Source organism: Bolinopsis microptera, chromosome 9, assembly GCF_026151205.1.
Source record: "Bolinopsis microptera isolate Bmic1 chromosome 9, MBARI_Bmic_1.0, whole genome shotgun sequence".
NCBI lineage: Eukaryota > Metazoa > Ctenophora > Tentaculata > Lobata > Bolinopsidae > Bolinopsis > Bolinopsis microptera.
Window position 1 is genome coordinate 11,157,741 of NC_087080.1, and position 21,298 is coordinate 11,179,038.

Consider the following 21,298-nt stretch of genomic DNA (forward strand, 5'->3'; position numbering starts at 1 on the left):
AGCAATGTCATGACGTGAACTGCCTCCCTTTGCATAGCAATGCCCCGCAAGGACCGTGCAGGAGGGGATGCAGGTAAGGGGGCTAAAAACCCTCTGGCTGACATGTTCAACATTCAAATGCCTGAAGATGACGAAGAGGCCTTGATGGCCGAACTGGCCGCACTCCAGGGGATCCAACCCCCTTCCAAAGGTTTGTTAATCATATTTGATTTTAATTTTATCATATTCCACGCAAATTCCGATGCAATACATTCCAGGAGGATTTTAATGTGCCATAATGAGAAGTTACCCCGCAGATGTCAATATGATAACTAATGCTCTTTAGCATCCTCAAACACTTCAGGAAAAAGAAAAGGGCAACCAGACAAGAACATGTCACTGGATCAGGTGCTGGCTCAGAGTGCTGCTCTTATCAATGATGTGGATATTGGTAAGTACTTCAAACTTCCTCTCTTTCCCCCCACCATTGCGAGAGAAGGGGGACAAACTTGTATTACTATTATTGCTTGTAATAATCACTCAATACTCAATAAACTGATATCATTACCTATAGGTGGTTAATGGATATTGTGATAACAACAGTATCCATTATCCATACCTAATATAATACGGTAGAAGTTATGCCATTTTTAGATCAATTCCATCTCCTTTTGGCATAAGTTCTGCGATACCATTTAGGAAAAGGTGCTGCGCTTACCCTATCGCCGTATTATAAGACTATTTTCATTGGTGGAAGCCTTCACATAAGACATTTTAATTGGGTTACAACGAAATGTGCCACAAGATGTATAAATATCTCATTATCATTAATGTCACAAAACAATGAACTGATAATGAAACAGTTTATTTCATTATCCAGCGTGCTAAAAACTGGTCTTATTATAACATTTGTCGAACAGACTCTGATCATAATATAATTGACACGGCAAGCTGTTGTTTCAAAAGCCTTCAAATAAAATATGTATCGTGTGTAACTAATCGTATTCAGCTCAGGATAATGGGGTGGACTGTGGATAGATGGTTATATTACATATATCAAATTGGTTTTATTTTTCAAGCCCGGCTCTTTAGTCTCCCGTGGTCCCCAAACACCACACAGATTGCTTCATACTTTGTGTCAAAAAACTGAGATTGGTAACTCGTAAATATTATGGCATTCATCATCAGCTCTTGGTATGTATAGTTTAAAGATCACATTGTCGGTTTAGATGCAATATATTATCACCTGGGTAACGCCCACGTGTTGTTTACAGATAATACGATAGTTAAACCTTTTTGTTATCAGGCGTGGACTCTGACAATTATCATGATTACTTTACAGGACATATTTCGTATTTGTCTGTTCTATAATATTCATCAACTGTGGTTTATCGTTGCGTCTACAGTCTAGTGGACATACGTATTTGGATTTCGGACTTCGGATAACCATGTCAACCATTTTAAAAAACACTAGGCAGCACAGACCACTTGTGGTTTGGTTGGATCAGTAAGTGGCCTGTATCATGTAACCACAACACCATTAAGTCGCGATATTGCCCGATTGTCGTGGGTATATCTCTCATCTCATTTCCGTAAGTATATCGTCTTACCCTCTGACCACTGGACAAATTATAGCTAGTCTTATTGGCGTGGTATAGTGATAAAATAAACTTGATTTCTCCTATTTCGTTTCGATGTTTCATCTAAGTTTTAAACAAGTAGAATCAACCACGCCCTATAGTTAAATTCGATATATCTGACAACTACGGAGGGATCTTAACACTTAATTAGAGTTTTCAAATTATTATCACTTATCAGTCACGCAAAAAAATCTAACAAATTCTCAAATTCGAAAGTTGTGTTGTTCAGTTAAACTAGAATAGTCAATGGTCAAAGAACTTGAAATGTCAATAATTATCACGTGATTATTGCTGCTTCATAGCAATGCTTGTTAAGATTTCATCACGTGTGGGCAAGTTTTAGCAAAAGACCGATCGACCCACACCTTTTTAGGGAAATGCAGGAAACCTTTCTCTTATTATTATAATTTCGTTTCAAATCTGCGAAATAAGTGTCCCTCAGGTCAGTTTACAAAAGTATTTCATATTTACTTGTATGAACGACGGCCAGCTTTGGTCACCACTGACCACAGATGTTTTCAACAAATGCGTCAATTTGTTTGTTTCAGGAGATAAATTGTTTTAATCGTCTTCAGATGTTGTCTTCAGCTGTTATCTTCATGTTTTACAATCTTCTTCATTCGTCTCCGCTCTTTATATGAGGAGACAGATGTGCCTCACAGCAGCTACCGTTAAATCAGTAACGATTTCGTCTGTTTGACACAATGATTACCACTCCCCTCTATTTAGAGGACTGGGAGAGCTATTACTAAATACCTCCGGGAACTACCCTGTCTAAATACAGCTCTAATCGCTAATGGTAGGGCGGCAGATCACTAGTGTGTCACTAGTTTGTCACTAGTGACTAATGTATCCCTAGTTTGTCACTAGTGTGTCCCTAGTTTGTCACTAGTGTGTCCCTAGTTTGTCACTAGTTTGTCCCTAGTTTTCCCCTAGTGTGTCCCTAGTTTGTCACATAGGTCACTTGTAGTTCGCATGTCTAGCTCCAGCCTCATGAGACTGAGTACTGTTTACAGTTTTTACCGGGTCACGAGCGAGCTGTATGTTTCACTATACCACTGTGTTCTTATACTCTCTAGCGTATGTAGCGCTCGATCTTATGTGGTTGTTTAAAAAAAATTTAATTCGATAGTGCTGGAGACAATTTAACTTAAATTTATGTTTATTTATATGCAGTTTGTGTTTTATTTCAACGTTCGATTAAATACCAAATTCCAGTTGATACATATATCGTTTCTTGCTTTTTTCCAGATCACGCATCACAAAATAAGTACTCACATTCTTTTAAAATCTGAATTGATTAAAACATCTCCTTAGCTGGTGAACGCCGAATGGATAATGTAAATTATTTACACCATGCGATGCATTATTTAAAATCGTGCATTATTTAAACCGTACACAACGTCAATAATATAAATTATAATTGAAATGGTATTTGAGCACTAGGTTATTAGGGTCCGACTTCACTTGGACGGGATGAAGGCGCCAGCCGCCAACCGCCAACTTTATGTTCAAGTGACGAAATAACTGAATATCAACGAGATGTACTGAGTATGTCATTATCTTATCCTATTGCTGACAGAAATATTAGCTCTCCGATCCAATGTCTATTTTGTGTTTGTGTTTAATCTCATGGTGACGTCTGTTTCCTGTTGGTTCTCCTTTTAGCAGACATTTGTTTCTCAGAATAGCTGTAAGATAGTACGTGTAGTGATAGTATGTAAGGTGGTAGTAGGCTTCTCTTAGGCGGGAAGTTGCAGCAAACAATGCCATTACTTTAGTTAAACCACCCGGGGAACTTGGTAATACGTAGATAATCGCTTAAATGTGCGCTAACTGTGCTTTATCACACAATACACAGATTATACCAACCCAGACCCCTCCTACCACTTTACACACAGCTATTGTGAAGGTTTCGTCGGTATACTAAGTTGCCACTACCAGTTTGTCGTATTTCTGAATACCTACATGTCTCACTTATTGCGATGTTACCGCTCGTTATGTGATCATGACGTGGTTTGAGATGTTATTTGTGCTCCCTAAGGTCTCTACTTCAAAAATAAATTGGGCGGATAATTTTGTATGTGTGTTTAAACCCGTGACTACGCCCTTTTTAATGCGTGGGAAAATTTGACCAAAATTATTGAAATTTGCCTATAATATTTAATGGGGGTCTCTAAATGGCTTGTTATGATGCCATCAGTATTACTAGAACATGATAATAAAATCAAATTTGGGTAAATAAAAGTGGAGTGGCACCCTGACCACGCCCATTTACACAAAATTCTGAAATTTCGAAGTTGTCTACTCTAGGCTCTAGCAGCTAACCCACTCTGTGCCAATGCACTATACTCGTATACTAGTTGTAGGGAGTAAGTCCTACGAGCCAGGGAGTGTGAATCTTAGTGATTGGCCGACTTGAATCAGACCAGATTTGAAACAAGGACCTTCTGCGTGGGAGGGGATCGTGTTACCACTACACCACCCAGCCAACCAACAGATCCCTCAAACTCCAGTTCTTTTTACAGCATCCTCTGTATGAACTGACCGGATATCCCGCTGAATCCGGTTCCGGCCGGATATATCCAGCTTTAATGTCCGGTTCCGGTTTCCAAGAATTTGGCCGGATATTCAACTATTCAACCAGAAATTTATTTTTTGTGTCTAAAGTCTTGCTAAGGGGCATCCAGTCAGTGCTTTCAGTGACCAGTAAATTCCACGCATCCACGGTCGCTTGTTATCTGTCAGCGTATGTGAGATCATGTGAGATTTTGTGTAACACAGAGAGTCAAAACAGCTACCATTTATGCTTTATTTATGAGCATATCAAGCAGAGGGTCCCTGCTTTATTGTGGTAAGCAAACTCGTTGCTTACTCCCCTTATGTCAAGGATTTAAACAAAGGCCATTAAAAACTTTGGACATTATCCTCGGTTACATCGACGCCACGAACTTATGAGAGCTGGCTGCTGGATCTTGAGCTTTACTTCTAAAGTAATTTGTACATTTGTGCTAGGCAAAACGCAGTGAATTCTTGCAATGTGCGTTTTTATTTTATTCCAACTCGTTTCTAGCTCTGCTCATACAGCAGATCAATCAGTGACCTCTGCACTGCTCGCACAACATATCAACAAGTGACTGCTGCTCGCAGATCAGAAAATTGGTTGAAATATTAAATTTGACTTAAACTAGCTGCTAGGGTAGTTTTTTGTTTGTTTGTTTGTTTGCGCTTCAGTAAATATCAGTTTTTCTCATTTTTATCCAAAAGCAAGTCCCGGATAGCTTCAGCACCTTAATAGTGTCATTATCAACTTACATATTGCGGTAATTTTAAGCCCAAAATTAAGTTTCTACGGCCTCTAGAAGCTGAGATAAAAATTTCTTATATACGCGCCTATTATGAAATATGGGCGTGGTTCCCCAAGGCTGAACAAATGGCTCAACATGCCCAATTAATTGAATTGAGTTACTTATAGAACCTATTTAACTCGATTCAGCAGTGTAAATACAAACTAAACTCCCCCCTGGCCCTGCTGCTAGAGTAGACAACTTTGAAATTTCAGAATTTTGTGTAAATGGGCGTGGTCAGGGTGTCACTCCACTTTTGTTTACCCAAATTTTATTTTATTATGTTCTAGTAATACTGATGGCATCATAACAAGCCATTTAGAGACCCCCATCAAACATTATAGGCAAATTTCAATAATTTTTGTCAAATTTTTCCCACGCTTTAAAAAGGGCGTGGTCACGGGTTTAAACACGCATACAAAATTATCCACCCAATTTTTTTGAAGTAGAGACCCTAGGGAGCACAAATAACATCTCAAACATTCTAAACTCGCTAAGTTGTGCCAGGTTTTGACCAGATACAGGATTATTACTGGAAGAGCCGGAAATTGTTGATATATTAAGGTTAAAAATTGAGATTTGAGGAAGGGTCTTATTAGCGATCCCATGTTAATGAGTCTTTTCCCGGTTACGAATTAAAGATGGAGATTAATGAACACCAAGCAGACTGTTTGGCAAACAGTTTCAACGTTCCCCGACCTTGATAATTTGCTGCTTAACTGCGATTGTTGGTGAATAGTTTTGCTTAGGATTTGTATCTAGTCAAAATTGTCCGGGCAATTCGCCAAAACGTTTCGCCTGTTTGTCTAGACAATTTCCAAATTATGTAGACAAGAAATCCAAGTCCAACTTCATGTATTCAATAGCATTAATAATGATTAAGCATTGAGATCTCATTAAATAAAGCTGTCAGCTGAGCTGATCATCGAGTTTGCCCTGTTCCCTTGTTAGGTTGACAATTGTAGTTAATAAGCAATCAGACTATGAAAACATCTACCATTTAATCAGGGCTCAAACCCTTTGGAATTGTATGTCACATGTTATTTAAACTCTAATGGTAGATGTTTTCACAGTCTGATTGCTTATTTAGAATAATTGGCAACCTAATGAGGGAACAGGGCAACCCGGCTCATATATGACTGAAAACTTTTCACCCGAACTCGGAACTATAGATGTGGATTCTGGTGGGAAGCAAATTTGTTTGGACACGTGAAAGTGATTCTTGAATTTTATTGGTAAAATCGCTTTTATTGTTTGAAAAAATTGGTTCATCTCCACTATAATCTAGATCTACGTTTTATGGTACATATATAAATCCACAAGACTCCTTGTGGTAGTAGCTGTAGTAGACAAAACACATTCTGAGCTTGAAACAATGACACGCAATTCTATTAAAGTTAATTGAAGGTCTTTGCGGGTTCTTTGAAGATAGATCTTCAATTGACCTTCCTGTTTCCTATGAGTGAGTTTCTTTGTTTTCTTTATGTGAATCGTGAACTTATACAAACATTCTTTGTTTGTTCGATGTGAAATTATGTAGAGCTGTGTGTGTCATTGTTTCAAGCTCACAATGTGAAGCAATTGCTCTGCAGAACTATGTTTGTTCTTGTGCACTGGACCCAGTAGCAGTTTCCAATATCTTTCCTACTACTTATTAACCTTGTTTCAGAGTACAAATCAATTCACAATTGTTAATTTTATCTGTTTGCTATGATATCAAAAGTTTATGGTTTTCATACCAATCGCTTTACATTGTTGATGATTATAGCTGCTTTTGCTTTTTATTCTAATTCCTATATTGCTTCTCTGACTATGATCATATTAATCAATTATGCATCCCATTTTTAGCAAAAGATAACACCCCAATCGTCGACATAGCTCCCAATGTCGACGTCGGAAAACGAGACGAACCTACTTCAGACCATAGACACAATATCAAGCAATTCTGCGCTGGACAAGTTCTTCGCCACGATCCTCCTTCTCTGCCTGCTGTTTGGGGTGCCCGCAAACATCTTCTCTACCCGCTACTTCTACGGTTCCAGACGGAAGAAGTGCATCTCCACATCTCTCTACCTCACCATCTGTCTCATTGACACCTGCACTTGCTTCTCCCATCTCCCGGTCACAGTGTCTCTGTTCGCGGAGCGCGCACCCGTCATGTTCGGGAGCCAAGAGGTGTGCGCGCTGTGGGAGATAGTCTTCTCTTTCTGTCAGAGGAATGCCATGTTCCTAGTGATGACCCTGAGTCTGACCCGGACTATAGCCATCTCTCTCCCGTTTTACAAGATGAGGAGGAGGTCTGTGGTTGTGGCAGTGATTGCGTACAGCCTGTTCCTTGCCCTTCACTTTGTGCTGTCTGCTGTAGTGAAGATTGGGTTTGTGTACCGGGCTAAGGGAGGGTACTGTTTCCGTAACATAGACCAACAAACTGCCTACACAGTCACCCATATGGTTCTTCTAAACCTGGAGACTGGTCTGCCGCCCATCCTTACTTTCTTCAGCTTTATCATCTGCGTGGTCCAGTTAAAGAGGACAGCTGTTAAAACGACTCGCGCGACTAACAGGCGTGCTGCGAAAACCGTGACAATCTTCACTGCTGTCTTCCTGTTTTGTAATGTTCCTTACTTCGTGAACATGCTCCTGGCGCTCTCCTCGATCTTCTCCCCGGACCTCAAATCAAGTCTTGGTGACAGCATGTTCATGTTCTACTTTTGGACGGTGTCAAAGATTCACTTTACTGTTCTGAATGCTTCTTTGAACCCGATTGTCTATTATTTTCGGATCGATAAATTCAAGAGATCCGTCAAGCTGTTTGTCTGCAATAACACTGTCATAGACGTGAGCCAACCGTCCGAAAATGAGTTGTACAGCATGTAAACCAACCTAAGTATTGTATTGGGAAATGATTCAATTCAGTTGTGAGTATAAATACAGGTGATACCTGCAAGGGTATTCAGTATTCACGAAGGGTTTAAAGTTTTGTGAAATTGCAATTACAATTTTGTAACAAGCTTCTACAGGGAAGGTGGCGTATATTGTTTGTCACGTGACCCCACCTTCCCACCAGAATCGACAGATATAATGGCTAAACTTATCAAATTCACTTGATTACATTGGTTAGTACATACATTTTATATTTTTACATTCCAGAAAATTACATCAGTAATTAAATCAGTAATTTGCCAGCGACATTGTTTGATTGAAAAATTCTACAATTTTTAATTTTTTATCGCCTCTTGATCCCTTAGCTTGTGATAATTAATTGCGTTTCATTAAAATTATATGATTTATGTTTGGAAAAAAAGAAAATACCAATATAATACAAGCAAAAATCGGTTGGTACAGAATCAATTTATTTTCCGAAATCAACTAAATTTGTAATACGATAAAAAATTCATCGGCAAAAATAGGCTGGAGATATTGGGTTTCCATAATAGCGTTCTTCACCTAAAAAGTAAATTCCACCCTACACTTTAAATCTAAAATAAAAATGTATCAAAAATAAAATCGTCGAATAACTAAATAACTTATGCCATTTGGTCAAAGTTTGTCCTTGATCGATTAAAAACATTCCCCCTTACTGGTATCAGTCGCGATCCACTGACTCTCGCAATTGTCCTCGCTGACTGTTGAACATATTCGTCACGTACAAAACTGAGAGGGGATAACAGCCACAATGGACCAAGTACTTATTTCAGTACATGGTACATTTCAGTCGTGGTACTTATCAAAAGGATTGTTATCAATAACCGTATAGTTTTACTGCCCGTCACGTTCTGCTGTAGTGGTCTGTAAGTCATCATAATATTATGGTAAAATCATCCCGGAAAGGTTGAGGAGTTCAACAAAACAACAAAATACTAAAGTTTGTCCAAAATTAAAGATCGATTCCAGAAAGTTGTATTGTTCGTGACAATAGTTCAGTATTATTAGTTATTAACTACTAATTATCATGGAAGGACAAGGTCAGCAATATAACTTTGTATGGTAGCCTACCAAGGCTATCAAACAAGTTACGAAGCAGGAGATTAAAAATGGCGGGACACTGCATCCGACATCCTGAGCTACTTGCCAGTGATTTAGTCTTATGGGAACCTACGCACGGTAGAGCACAGCAAGGCCGACCAAGACAAAGCTACTTGTCTATGTTACTGAAGGAAGTTAGGACAAAATCTAAAGAGGAACTGCGAACCCTGATGCGGGACAGGGATATATGGAGGGGGTTATCTGGCGTAGATCGGACTTAGTTCCGACATAGTAGTAGTAGTTATCTTTTTCGGAAGACCTCTGGCAAAAGTAACATGTTTTCAGATGAAGATGACGGAGGAGATGACGAGGACCTCATGGCTGAGTTAGGAGATATCCTTGGTGAGGATGATGAGGATGATGATATGCTTGCTGAGATCAAGGTGAGTTATATTCTTCCTAAACCTGATTGTTATGAGCTGCTGGAATATCCTCATACTACATGGTTTATTGTTGCAAAGTACATTTTTTATCGGGATTTGACAAAGTACACAATTCCCTGATTTAAAAGAATCTGCATCACTAAAAACGTCAAGTAAGCCCAAATAAGATGATTTTAACATCCCGTACAGGATTCCCCACCGCCGGCAGCTCAGCCTGTAGCAGCAGCTCCTGTACAGCGGAGGGCTGCTCCACAACCACCTCGGCCCGTTCAAGTTCAACCTTCTCCTAGCAGTGTTAGTTTTTTTTTTTATCAAGACACTTATTTTACTTCGGTGTATTCCAACAGCCACATTGTTACACAAGTGCAACCAGCCAATTATAGGAAGCCGAAGGATCTTTTTGGCGGTTAAGGTAGTGTGTACCATACTTTCCTCGCCCGAGACTTTGCTGAAATGTGCAGCTCCTCATTTAACCCTCACACCCGATTTCTCGAGTATTCGGCTGAGTAGACCGGGGGGCTGCATAGACCACTCAGGATCCTTAGCTGTACGTCAACGACGCTCACCCCACGATCAGGCAGACAGTGGGGTTTGAACTCGCAACCTAACGATTGTAAAGCTGGCGTTTTAACCAACTGGGCTACCTGGCCGCTTATATTATTGAAGTAGTCATGTTCGACTAACAGTGCAGCAGCTCTGAGTCCTTGTTATTAGAAGTTCGCTGTAAATAATACTGATGTTTATTATCTGACGTTAAAAACTAGGTTTATAAATCAGAATTATAAACTATGTTTAATAAACATTTTTATCTTTCTGGTTATGTCTCATTGTTTATAAATTTTTTATTAAGAAATTGTTCATAAATTGAGACATTATAATGAAACATAAAAACATAGATATAAATATATCAATGTTTATGTTTCATTATAATGTCTCACTTTATACTTTATAGGGTCAGTCGCCGCTAGCAGTAGCGAGTGAGCGACGTGAGATTTACGTGGCAATGCAAGAGAAAGCCAAGGCTGCAGGAGAGGGCTCCAAGGTGCGGAGATACCAGCGGATTATAACTCAGTGTGACACAGGTATGTGGGAATATCAGACTTCTTTTCAAGCGTCAATCGGCAAGTTTTCTAAGTTTTTTTATTTCTTTTCCATTTCTTTTTCATTTGGTTAGATTTGACTTTAGTCTGTGAAATAACACCTGATATTTGTACAGCTCTGAAGACCATCAAAGCAGGAAGACAGTTTGATCTGTCGACTCTACCTGAGCCACCTCCCGGTTTTACCGTTAAACCAGCAGGACCTCAACAGCCAGTCCCACAGCCAGTCCCAGCTCACCAACCTGTCCATCAGCAACCTGGTATTTACCCTCATTTTTTATTTATTTGTTCTCATGTTTAATCTTTATGTAATTGACTTTTTTGATATATTGCGTGACCAAAAACTGATCATCTTGCTCTATGCAAAAAATTATTATTATTTTTTATTTTGCACGAATGCCTTGATTTATTATTTTATGATATGAAGTTAAACTGGTACTGGTCTTACAATATCGTCGTCACATTTTGATCAAGTGACCAGTTTAATTGCCCCTCTGACCTGTCACTATAATATGTTGCACGTGATTGATTTCCAAAGAACGCAATTATAGCTTGATTCACTTCGGTTTCACTTCAAAGCATGCACTACATTCTGCACCGTACTAATTATTCGCGATATGACGGGAGTTTATCAGGAATCATGTCTACAGACTTTCTAAAACTGTTAATAAATTGGAGCTTATCGTTTTACATAATATTATGTGGCTACATATCCAGACATAAATCAAACTTTTTAAAGGACAAATTGTTACTCGCATGTGATTGAAATGCATTATGTTTGGGACGTATCATTTTGCACTTTGCTAGCTCCATTTGACCGGTTGAAGCATGAATATACTATACACACTGACTGTCTTGCTCACGTGACTTTCCCACGTGACTAGACCAGGTGTTCTGAGGTTCACACTTCACATCATATGTTCCACCGTACAGTAGTGACAGGTCTAGGAGGGTCCCTGTCACCGTCTATACCCCCAGTGGAGGAGCCGCTCATTGACTTTGGGGATCAGACTGGAGGTTATCCTGCTCATGTCCAAGAAGTGCAACCGGTAAGTTTTACACCCCAACGTTTGCCTCATTTCTGTTAAATACGTCGGAGAACTGTATTTCGGAGAGAAATGTGTGAAACACGGCATAGTTTTTTGGACCCAGGTAAATCCCATCCGAAATGCAGGCGCTCATTTAACTATTTTAGACGTCAGTTGTTACAAGTGCAGTCTGTACTATGTACATCAAATTACTTTCATACTTGCCGTAGTGTCTTTTTGCGTGCATCCAAGTGAACTGGTTAACTATGTCGAATATACAGTTTAGTTAGTTAAATTTCTGAAGGAGCATTCTTTACTAATCCTCACAAACACGTATCCCAGCAACAACAACAACAACAACAAGCTCCTCTCCCCGAAGTGGCAAAACCTGGCAAGTTGAATGTGAACGTGGTTGATTTGCTGAATCACATGGAACAATATAACGAGCCCGAGCACAAGGTGGAAAATCACGTGAGTACTTTTGGTTCGTTTCCACCGTTCACTACTCGGCTCACTCGCTTTCATTTAATTCTTATCATTTTGTGAAGACTGTTGACTGATGACAATTCGGGGAACCATTACACTTTTGGCACTAAAAACTAGGTTTTATGAATATATTGTGACATCACTTCAACTGAACATGACATCATGACGTCACTTCAACTGACCATGACGTCACAAATACCGCTCTAGGTGGTGACCTTGCTCAAAGACCGAGGAGGGCGTTACCGCCAAGTGGCACTAACGCTCCACAAACAAGGAAGAACGGACGAAGCTAAGGAGTTCCTTGGGTATCAGTAAGCAGTTCGATTCTGCTCTTAGTGGCTACATGTTGGGAGACAATGTGGACCTCTCACTTATACCCCCTGATCCTACTGAGTACATGGCGTCTAAGCAAGGTATGTGTGAACCAATTGCTCGTTCAAACTGAAATTATAATATGGTTAATTAAATACAACGGATGACAATGGGCAAACAAAATAGTTGCGCATTTGGAGGATTAATATTTTCTGACAATTGATTTCCATTGTCCCATCAGCAAATTTGTTGACTCGTCAACCTTATCCTAATTTGATACACTTTCGATATTGATTCACCAATCTCTTCTTAATCGACTTAATTCCCACTGTTTTAGGAAACTCGGGACCAGTTGCTCCGCCCCCAGCTGCTAACCCGACTCCAGCTCCAGTCCGAGCCCCTGCACCATCTTCTCCTGCCCGTCCCGCAGGTGTACTTGTATCAGACGAGCAGGCCACCATTGTCGCTCTTAACTTTAGACTGGATGCTTACAAGAAACAGGTTCATATTTTCTTTACTTCCAGGGTGATTCGAGGTTTAATTCGATGTTTTAAAGTTTATTAGTCCTGAATTCACTGAATTCGAGTGAATTGTACTCTAAATATTTTATGGGGGGTTTATAAAATATACACTTTGAGGTATTGCTATCATGATTCATGTAACTAAGTAAAATATTAAATTGTACAGCTACTATATTTTTTATTAATATAGGCCCTTAGATACTGCTGGGGTCGGGGAGGTGAATCCAAATTTGTTTTGACAAGTGACAGCGATTCTGTGATTTGATTGGTCAATGTTGAATGGTTAATCGTTATCACGTGTCAAGAAAAGTATGGTTCACTTCCCCACCATGACCAGTTAGTATCTATCTCTCTAATTTGCATTTATATTTTGTATTTATATTTTATATTTATAATTTGCATTTATATTTGCAGCAAGAGAAGGCCCAAGCGGAGGGTAACGGCAGTAAAGCGCGGAGAATGGGACGAGTAGTCACCACGTGTCAAGACGTTATCAAATGTGTAAAGCTGAAGAGAACAGTTGATTTCAATGTGTTGCCAGAACTCCCCGGAGCTGAGCCTATACCTCTTCCCCCTTACATGGCAGGTATTGGAATTTGACGTATTTTTACACAGCAATACTTATTTAGAATGCAATATTACAGTCCTAGTTTATTTAGTACTGTTACAAGCTTCGGTAGATAATTGCTCTATAGCTAACCAAATAACGGCTACCGTTTCGCGCAGCTTTTCTCTGCTTACTGCTACAATATCAATTATAAGCTGTTTCAACCCCCCCCCCCCCTCCACCGGCCCCCAACCCCCCACACCGCTAACCGCTCTGCTGAACCAGGTCCCCGCCCCGCTGCTGTTCAACCCGCACAACCCGCCAGACAACCTGCACAACAACCCGCACAACCTCGACCAGCCCCTCAGCAGCCCGCTCAGCCTGCTGCTGCTCCTGCAGCTTCTTCTGGAGGTAATTAATTGCATTAATTAACTGCTATCACCCAGGACGGAGAAAGAAAGTCTATTAATAATTACGTGTGAATTTTAGATAGTTTGTTTATCAATTTAAACAATACATCATGTGCGTTTCATTGATTCTATAACAGCTTAATATTCTAACAAACTTATACTTTTATCTATAATAATAGTAAAACCAAACTTATACTTTTATCAGCAACCGTTTCACAACCTTGATAATCAGGTAAAAAGTTTATGTTATTGAACTTATTCTTCACTTTCAATAACTTCAAAACTTTGAGGGCCACTATTTCAGGAGACACCCTGTCTGAACTACATAAGAGGATGTTATTCTTGACAGATGCTGCTGAGAAGGCTAAAGAACAAGGCAACAGCAGCAAGGTTAGCTTGCTAATTAGTTGATTAATTAATTAGTTAATTAATCAATTACAGCAATAATTTGACCGGCAATTAACTTATTCATTTACTGTTTTTACTTTTTTTTGTGTCTGCGAATAAAAAAAAATAGCCCGCGAGTGTTACTGGCGATTGTTTGAAATAAAATTATTGATGCGCGCGGTTCGTCAGTCGTCATACTGCTATCGTTATTTTAAATCGTGTTTTATGGGCATTCTGAAGAAATTTCTGTTTAGTTATAATCATTATAGTGTGTCAAGTTCAACTGTTCAGGTTTTGTTTTGTTTTAAAATGTTACTGACAAGTGCCACTGTTACTACTACAAGTGTCACGGCTTTAAACTTAAACGTATCGGACTCTTTCATTGAACAAGCGCCGATTGCGAACTATACGTCAATTTGGTATTTGCACACGTACGATGCTGTTTTTCTCTCACGATCCTAATTTTATCATAATTAATAGGCAACATCAGGAAATCCATCAGACTTCTTGAAATACTTGGTGCGAACTGCGAGCTATTTCGACTGCCACATATAACATATTTACTTAGTCCTAGTACTAGAAGATTGTATCAATCTGAAAAATAGCCGCGCTAATCTTTCGTGTTGCGTGGGAATTCTGAAGGTTCTTTCTAGAGCCTTGGGTGTCAAGCACGAGTTAACCAGCGGAGCTTGTCACATTGTCATAAATATAACATTATTAATTATTATATAGAAACTACCGACTGGATATTCCCGAATCAGAAAGCTGGTAAAGTTTTTTAACACATCAAATATACCGGTACCTTCCCTCGAATTGTGCTCTGCTTTGTTTGCAGTCGAAGTGCTACTGCTATCGGTACTCATTTTAAAGTTATGAGTTGTTGAGTTTTTACCACTTCATTATTGATTCATTGATGCTTTTATATATCGATTGGTTTCAAGTTTTGACTAATGCATTATCGGCGAATAGAATGTTAATAGGTGTTACGCGTTATTGCTAAGGATTTTGGTGATCTTCGCAATTTTACACTGAACGTGAACGGGCCTACATAATTTACAAGCTGGTATTGTTAATTGTCAACGTTATAAGTCAGGAATTCCATCCTGTACAGTGTTCGGCACAAAATATCACTGTTGATAATCATAATTGAATTAAGTTCTTGTCTCAATCAAATTGAATTCACGCAAAATTTCATCATGAATGTTGTATAAGCTATTACATGAAGTAGCGCTCGACGATAAACCACATCTCGCTTTAAGTTTGGAGTCTAAAATCACTTTTAATTGTGCTTTTCAGTATTACTCTTTCGTTAATGTACCTTATCAGTCTTTTAATAAGGATGGCCCTTTTCGATCAATTTGCTCACAATCGTACATGGCTGTTCATCGCTCACTGTGTCCTGTCATAATTTGGACCAATATTTTACAATACCCTAACACCGTTCTGTGTGAATGACAGATTGTGAAAATATTACCGACACAGCACGTACTGTATAAATATCGGCGGACAGAGTGGTAAAGTGACCGTGCTGGCCTGAGCACTGGGATTTTGGTTTTAGCAGCCCAGGTGTGTTTATAATCTGAACAGTACTTTGTTGAAATTGCTCTTCAGATGCGGTTCAGATCCGACCAGCAAACAATAGAATTGCGTTTGATAGCACTTTTTTAACCATCGTCCACTCCCAGAGCTCTCTCTCTCTCTCTCTCTCTCTCTCTCTCTCTCTCTCTCTCTCTCTCTCTCTCTCTCTCTCTCTCTCTCTCTCTCTCTCTCTCTCTCTCTCTCTCTCTCTCTCTCTCTCTCTCTCTCTCTCTCTCTCTCTCTCTCTCTCTCTCTCTCTCTCTCTCTCTCTCTCTCTCTCTCTCTCTCTCTCTCTCTCTCTCTCTCTCTCTCTCTCTCTCTCTCTCTCTCTCTCTCTCATTTTGCCATAGAGCCTCGTACTTCATTAGTTCATTAGGGTGGGGGTAGGGTTAGAGGGGATGATCATTTTGAGAGAAACTGCCATTGATTTTGTTAGACACCAGATTACGCCCATACAGCGGAAACAAATAGTTGCGAAATAATATCCGTTTCAGCTGTCAGATCATCACACGACCACTCAAAATGTTCCAGTGATTTAATGCTTCGTATTTCCTCGGAACAAATCGTATGTGTTTTAAAACAATAAAACTACAAACCAGTCATAATCCACATCTATAAAAGGTTCTGTGTAATCTTTATAACCGAATTATCGTCTTTGTCCACATGGTTTATTACGTAATGGAACGTGTCCTAACTTACTCTGCCTGAAGTTTCCGCTGTTTAATCGCAATTAGCAGTGCCAGTATAATAGAAAGTTAAAATTATGTCATCTTCTTAAATTATCGATAAAAGGTGGAGGGTGGGGGGAAGGTCAAACCTTGGACTTCCTGATGTTTTATTGTATAAAATGTAGCTAAACGTACAGTAGTTGCCCACGTGTATCCTATCATTTGTTCGCCTTCGTACGGTCTACTCAGCGCAGCTTAGTGAACCTGGCAGTGTCTTATACAGCGCTTATTCCTTTAAAGATTTGCACTGTTTGGTCTTTTTCTTGCTTTGAATATATTTTCAGTGCGTGATTCTTTCTGCACGGATACAATTGTTTTCTGCGATCAGAATTGGCATCATAGAAAACATTTAACCAGTCAATAATAGCCGTAAATCGACACTCAATTAAAGCCAAGGTGGACTATAGATTCGACTCGTGTTTTCTTAGACACAGCTCTCCAGCCCAAACAAAAGACAGCATTGTTATTAAAATTTCAGAGCATTCCAGCTGGGGAGAGGGTTGACAAGTCGGGGCAGATTACACCATATCCGTCCGGTCCACGTGCCGGATCCTCCATTGATAGGATTTATCTGGCACCGTCACGACTGAATAGACTCCACGCTTACTTGTCACGTGATAGTCATGAGGGTTATCTATTGAAAAGTGGTTATACCGAATCTCTCTTCCTATAGAACATTCATTTGTTTTGTTTGATCTTTCAGCTGGTGTCCCCGGATATAGTGGTTTGTCTATGAAGCGACCCGGATTAAACACCATAGTCTATCTGCTCTGTCTTGCTGCCAACATATGGGTCGTTTATTCTCTTGGAAAACAGAGCTGTGAAGACGTTGACCCGACCAGGACCTGTATGCTCTGGAGGAATAAGGGACACTGTAAAAATAAAACTTATGAGGTGTACATGAACCTTCATTGTAATCACACCTGTGGACTTTGTGAAGATGATCAGCACGTACCATGTCCTAGTGGATATTTTTCTTGTTTGGATGGGCTACCACGGTGTGTTCCGGTAATGAACATGTGCGACTGTAAAAATGACTGTGAAAATGGACACGATGAGTACGACTGCAGCTGGATGAATTGCGATGAAGTAAATGCAACCCAAGAGGTAATTCCCTTTGGAAACATGACTGAAGCGCCGCTAATAAAACCACCGGATAGTAATCGAACAAATGGAGACTCGGATAGCATCGTAATTGAGACAGTTGACAAGACCACGAAACTGCCAATGTTTCCTGGACAAGCCCACAACGGTATAGATTGTCCAGCTCTACAAACTGCGTGTACCTCCAGTCAGAAGTGCATCAGCATTCTCTCCTGGTGCGATGGCTGGATAAAAGATTGCCCCGATGGTGAGGATGAGACAGACTTATGTTACAAGCCAGTCAACAGGGACGCTTTCAAGAAAATGTCCGTGAATGCACGGATAAGTGTGTCAGCGTTCTTTGAAGCGATCCAGCGGATGAAGCACACCCATTGTACAACACGAGTGTTCTCCTGCAAGGACTCTTGTATGGACGATGTTAATCTTTACCGCTACGAATGCGCCTGTGACAAGGAGTGTTGGCAGAGGAATGATTGCTGTCACGATATAGTCGAGCACTGTCCCACACACGTCAGACCCAAAGGTGTCATAGAGAGATGTTCACCCAATTTATTTGGTAAAGGCGAAGATTTGTCCGCACTAGTGATAGACCAGTGTCCGGAAAGCGCGACAGTGCACGATGCAACGCGGTGTGGTGAACGCGACAAGCCCGATAACGTGAAGTACTACGGAGCACCTGTCTATAGTCCGGACGAGGAGAAACACTACCGGAACTACTACTGTGCCAAGTGTAATGGAGCAGCGGCCGACAATCTGGTTCCTTGGAACGTTTGGTTTGGCTGTCAGAGCACTGAGAATGACTTTGATGAAGACTGTGATTCGCTCATCTTCATTCCTCCGCTGAACTACCCTCCAAGAACATGCAGAGTGAAAAACTTCCAAGACCCGTCCTTCGAGGACACAGTCATCACAACCCAACAAAAAGAAGGGAAAGCAGCTGAGCGGTGTCAGACTGTTTACGCTCCAGTCAAATACAACGGCACCCTCTACAGGAACCCTTACTGTGTGTATTTACACCGGTACCAAGTCGGAGATAGAAACATGACCAGGCTGTATACTTGTGATATTGACTCTGAGCTGGAACCCTGTGGGGAGGGAACTGCTCCATGTAGGCCCACTTTCACGTGCATGTCTGACAGCGCTGTTTGTAATGGGATTGAGGATTGTGAGGATCGGAGTGATGAGCCAGAAAGTTGCGGTAAGTGTTTTTTGTTTATTATGTTTTTTTAAACTTGTTTATTTATGTTTATACGTCGAGGGATTTTTCCGATTTCAAGAGTTTTCATCTTATTTGAGTCTGTCAATCATAGATTTTATCAATTAATATCGGAACAAACTGTTATTTAACCCAATCACACATTTCAGCTGCTAAGTTTTGTTATCCTGATTTCCGATGCAAGAGGACACAGCACCAGTGTTATCCGCAGACGAACGTTTGTGATGGATTCCTGGACTGTGATGATGAAAGTGACGAAGCTGACTGCGAAGACGATGACGATGATTATGAAATAGTGTATGTTATCTAACTAATAATCCCAGAATGTGTGTTTTCTGTCTGTCTGTCTGTCTGTTTGTAATTTCCGAGCGGTTTAATCAAGAAAACGGTAAGAGTTGCGGGACTGATTTTTTCGGTAAAGTGCCGACAAAACTCTGACGAAGTTAAATGATAAAGGTTTTTTAAATCGGTCGTTGGTAAGTGGTTTAATTGATGGTTTTGTACCACAAATGTTACATAAAATGGCTTGAGCAGAACGGCAAGAGTTACGGGGCTCGCATATGTAGCTGCATAATTAGTGTAATTGAGTTACCCGGGTAAGATTCGCTGTCTATACTATAATCTTATTAGGGGAAGGGGCACTGTTTGGACTGCAGAGAGAGAGAGAGTTCATACTTTCATACGACAATGTTATGCGTGTTCACAAATATGATAGGCGGGTGTGGTGTTAATTTCTATTGATTATTGTTTAAGATACTATTACTATTGTTTAAGATACCATTGGATACGTGAGGGCACTTCGAATAGAATTGCTCACCTAATGCGGGTGTTGACTTAACGGGTAAATGCTCCTACCCTTTTTAACTGCGGCAGTGAAATCCCGGCCGGAGGCCGGGTTTCACTAGTAATCTATATAATACCTTCTGTTGTATTATCCCGAGTATCCTGAGCTTGATCATTTACCTCATACGTTAAACCTTTCTAGTTATACTTTTCTAAACATTTCTAGTCATACAAACCCTGGAGCGGTTTCAGTTAATATATATGATGATTTCTGGACAGTTTTAGCCATTACCTGACACTAAAATATCTCTTAGGTACCGAACCAACTTCCACGAAAGTTTGTCGCGACTTTCAAAGTATCCAAGAATATCGAACAGTTACTACCCAGGGATCCCAAACAGTTATGATCCCAGCGAAACAGAAACAAGCGGTATGTTTAAACCCTAATCCAGTCTTCTTTAACGATAATTAATACAATGTGGTCCTGGTTTTTATCCATATTTTGTGAAAGAACAAGGAAGCGTCTCATTTTAAAACATTGATTCTATAAGATCTTATGAAACCATTAGGACTTATATCGTTTTTAGATAATTTATAGGTTACTCGTTTCAGCTGTAACTAAAAAATCTCCTAAATGTATTGAGCCACTGCATTTTGATGGAATCAATTGCAAATATAACGGGAGTATAACCAGGAACAAAAAGTACGAAGAGGTAAGAAATCATGCTTGCTAAAATATTTCTTATTCTTCTAAAATGTTAGTATTTGAATGTTTTCGCCATCACTATTCGATTGATTAGAGCAAAGAATTTTTAATACATTACCGATGAATTTACAACCTGGGACCTAATTATTTAACTTTATCAAGGTATACCTAAAACAAGACGTCACAACAATAGCCTACAACATTACCTTGTCCCCTCTGGGGTACCACAGACCCAAAGCCATGAGCGATGATCCTGTCAAGTTCTTGACCAAACACCTTCAGCATCACCCTTACCAGGTTTAATATCAGATATTATTAATTTGAGCTGAAAAGTGATAAGATGATTTTCAAGAGTGGTAATAAAAGTACGGTTTAAGATCCTATGATAATATATTACATGCACTTCTTCATTATAGGTTGTGGATTTTGAGATGGATAATGTTGAACCTGGCGAGATTCGGAAAGCCCAACTGGCCATAAGGCATCCGACCAAGCTAGAAGAAAGTAGAGGTGTTCAAGAGTTGGGAAGAACAAAAAGATATGTTGATAATTACTTACAGATCGGGAGTGAAGTAAGTTGATGTTTTTCAGTTTTTTAAGATTTAATTTTCTTTCAATTCTACATTTTTTACTCATAAAATATGTTAAACATCAGTAACTCCCTCAGACATCTCTATTTGTACGACAAATATTTTTCCAGGTATATCAAATCACAGCAAAGCTGGTGCAGTCTGATATCAAAGTCAAAGAGTTAAACACATTGATAGTTTGCCAGTTTGACAGCAGTGGTCCCATTGTTCAGGTAAATAACATTGTCATCTCAAATTTTATAACAAAAACGCTTTCGGTACTTAGTTAGATTATATATTTAAAGACCGCCCTACGGCTACGCCCTTGGATCTATCCACTATTGGACCAAACACTTCCGGCTTGTGTGTGTTCTATAGATTGATTGGAACAATTATGATTTGGGAGTATGCGGAAAAAGTCATGACAAAAAAGTCATGACATGACATG

The 21,298-nt window shown here is 39.8% G+C and overlaps 3 protein-coding genes across 3 annotated transcripts in view; all 3 read left to right on the plus strand.

Annotated features, from left to right (window-relative positions):
* LOC134821391 (coiled-coil and C2 domain-containing protein 1B-like) lies at window positions 1-12,304 on the plus strand. The gene is made up of 9 exons (XM_063832133.1): window positions 1-190; window positions 344-430; window positions 9,278-9,375; window positions 9,565-9,669; window positions 10,328-10,457; window positions 10,592-10,735; window positions 11,409-11,524; window positions 11,846-11,974; window positions 12,197-12,304. Exons 1-9 carry the CDS (start codon window positions 40-42, stop codon window positions 12,302-12,304), a joined length of 1,068 nt encoding a protein of 355 aa, XP_063688203.1. The 5' UTR covers window positions 1-39.
* LOC134820432 (coiled-coil and C2 domain-containing protein 1-like) overlaps window positions 12,197-21,298 on the plus strand; it is a 24,928-nt gene continuing 15,826 nt past the window's right edge. Inside the window, exons 1-5 of the mRNA XM_063830816.1 lie at window positions 12,197-12,402; window positions 12,639-12,802; window positions 13,237-13,408; window positions 13,655-13,780; window positions 14,084-14,169. Of these exons, the coding sequence (XP_063686886.1) occupies window positions 12,333-12,402; window positions 12,639-12,802; window positions 13,237-13,408; window positions 13,655-13,780; window positions 14,084-14,169 (618 nt within the window). The 5' untranslated portion in view covers window positions 12,197-12,332. The remainder of the gene's footprint in view (window positions 12,403-12,638; window positions 12,803-13,236; window positions 13,409-13,654; window positions 13,781-14,083; window positions 14,170-21,298) is intronic.
* Window positions 16,566-21,298, plus strand: part of LOC134820431 (uncharacterized) — a 7,222-nt gene continuing 2,489 nt past the window's right edge. The window contains exons 1-7 of the mRNA XM_063830815.1: window positions 16,566-18,774; window positions 18,942-19,089; window positions 19,890-20,005; window positions 20,188-20,288; window positions 20,444-20,578; window positions 20,698-20,853; window positions 20,982-21,083. Of these exons, the coding sequence (XP_063686885.1) occupies window positions 17,205-18,774; window positions 18,942-19,089; window positions 19,890-20,005; window positions 20,188-20,288; window positions 20,444-20,578; window positions 20,698-20,853; window positions 20,982-21,083 (2,328 nt within the window). The 5' untranslated portion in view covers window positions 16,566-17,204. The remainder of the gene's footprint in view (window positions 18,775-18,941; window positions 19,090-19,889; window positions 20,006-20,187; window positions 20,289-20,443; window positions 20,579-20,697; window positions 20,854-20,981; window positions 21,084-21,298) is intronic.

What these genes read in the sequence shown, in the direction of transcription:
- LOC134821391 (XM_063832133.1), top strand. Translation starts at nt 40, where the DNA reads ATGCCCCGCAAGGACCGTGCAGGAGGGGATGCAGGTAAGGGGGCTAAA. An exon ending in TATCAATGATGTGGATATTG is followed by an intron (nt 431 to 9,277) that starts GTAAGTACTTCA and finishes ACATGTTTTCAG; the next exon opens with ATGAAGATGACGGAGGAGAT. An exon ending in AGCACAAGGTGGAAAATCAC is followed by an intron (nt 11,975 to 12,196) that starts GTGAGTACTTTT and finishes ATACCGCTCTAG; the next exon opens with GTGGTGACCTTGCTCAAAGA.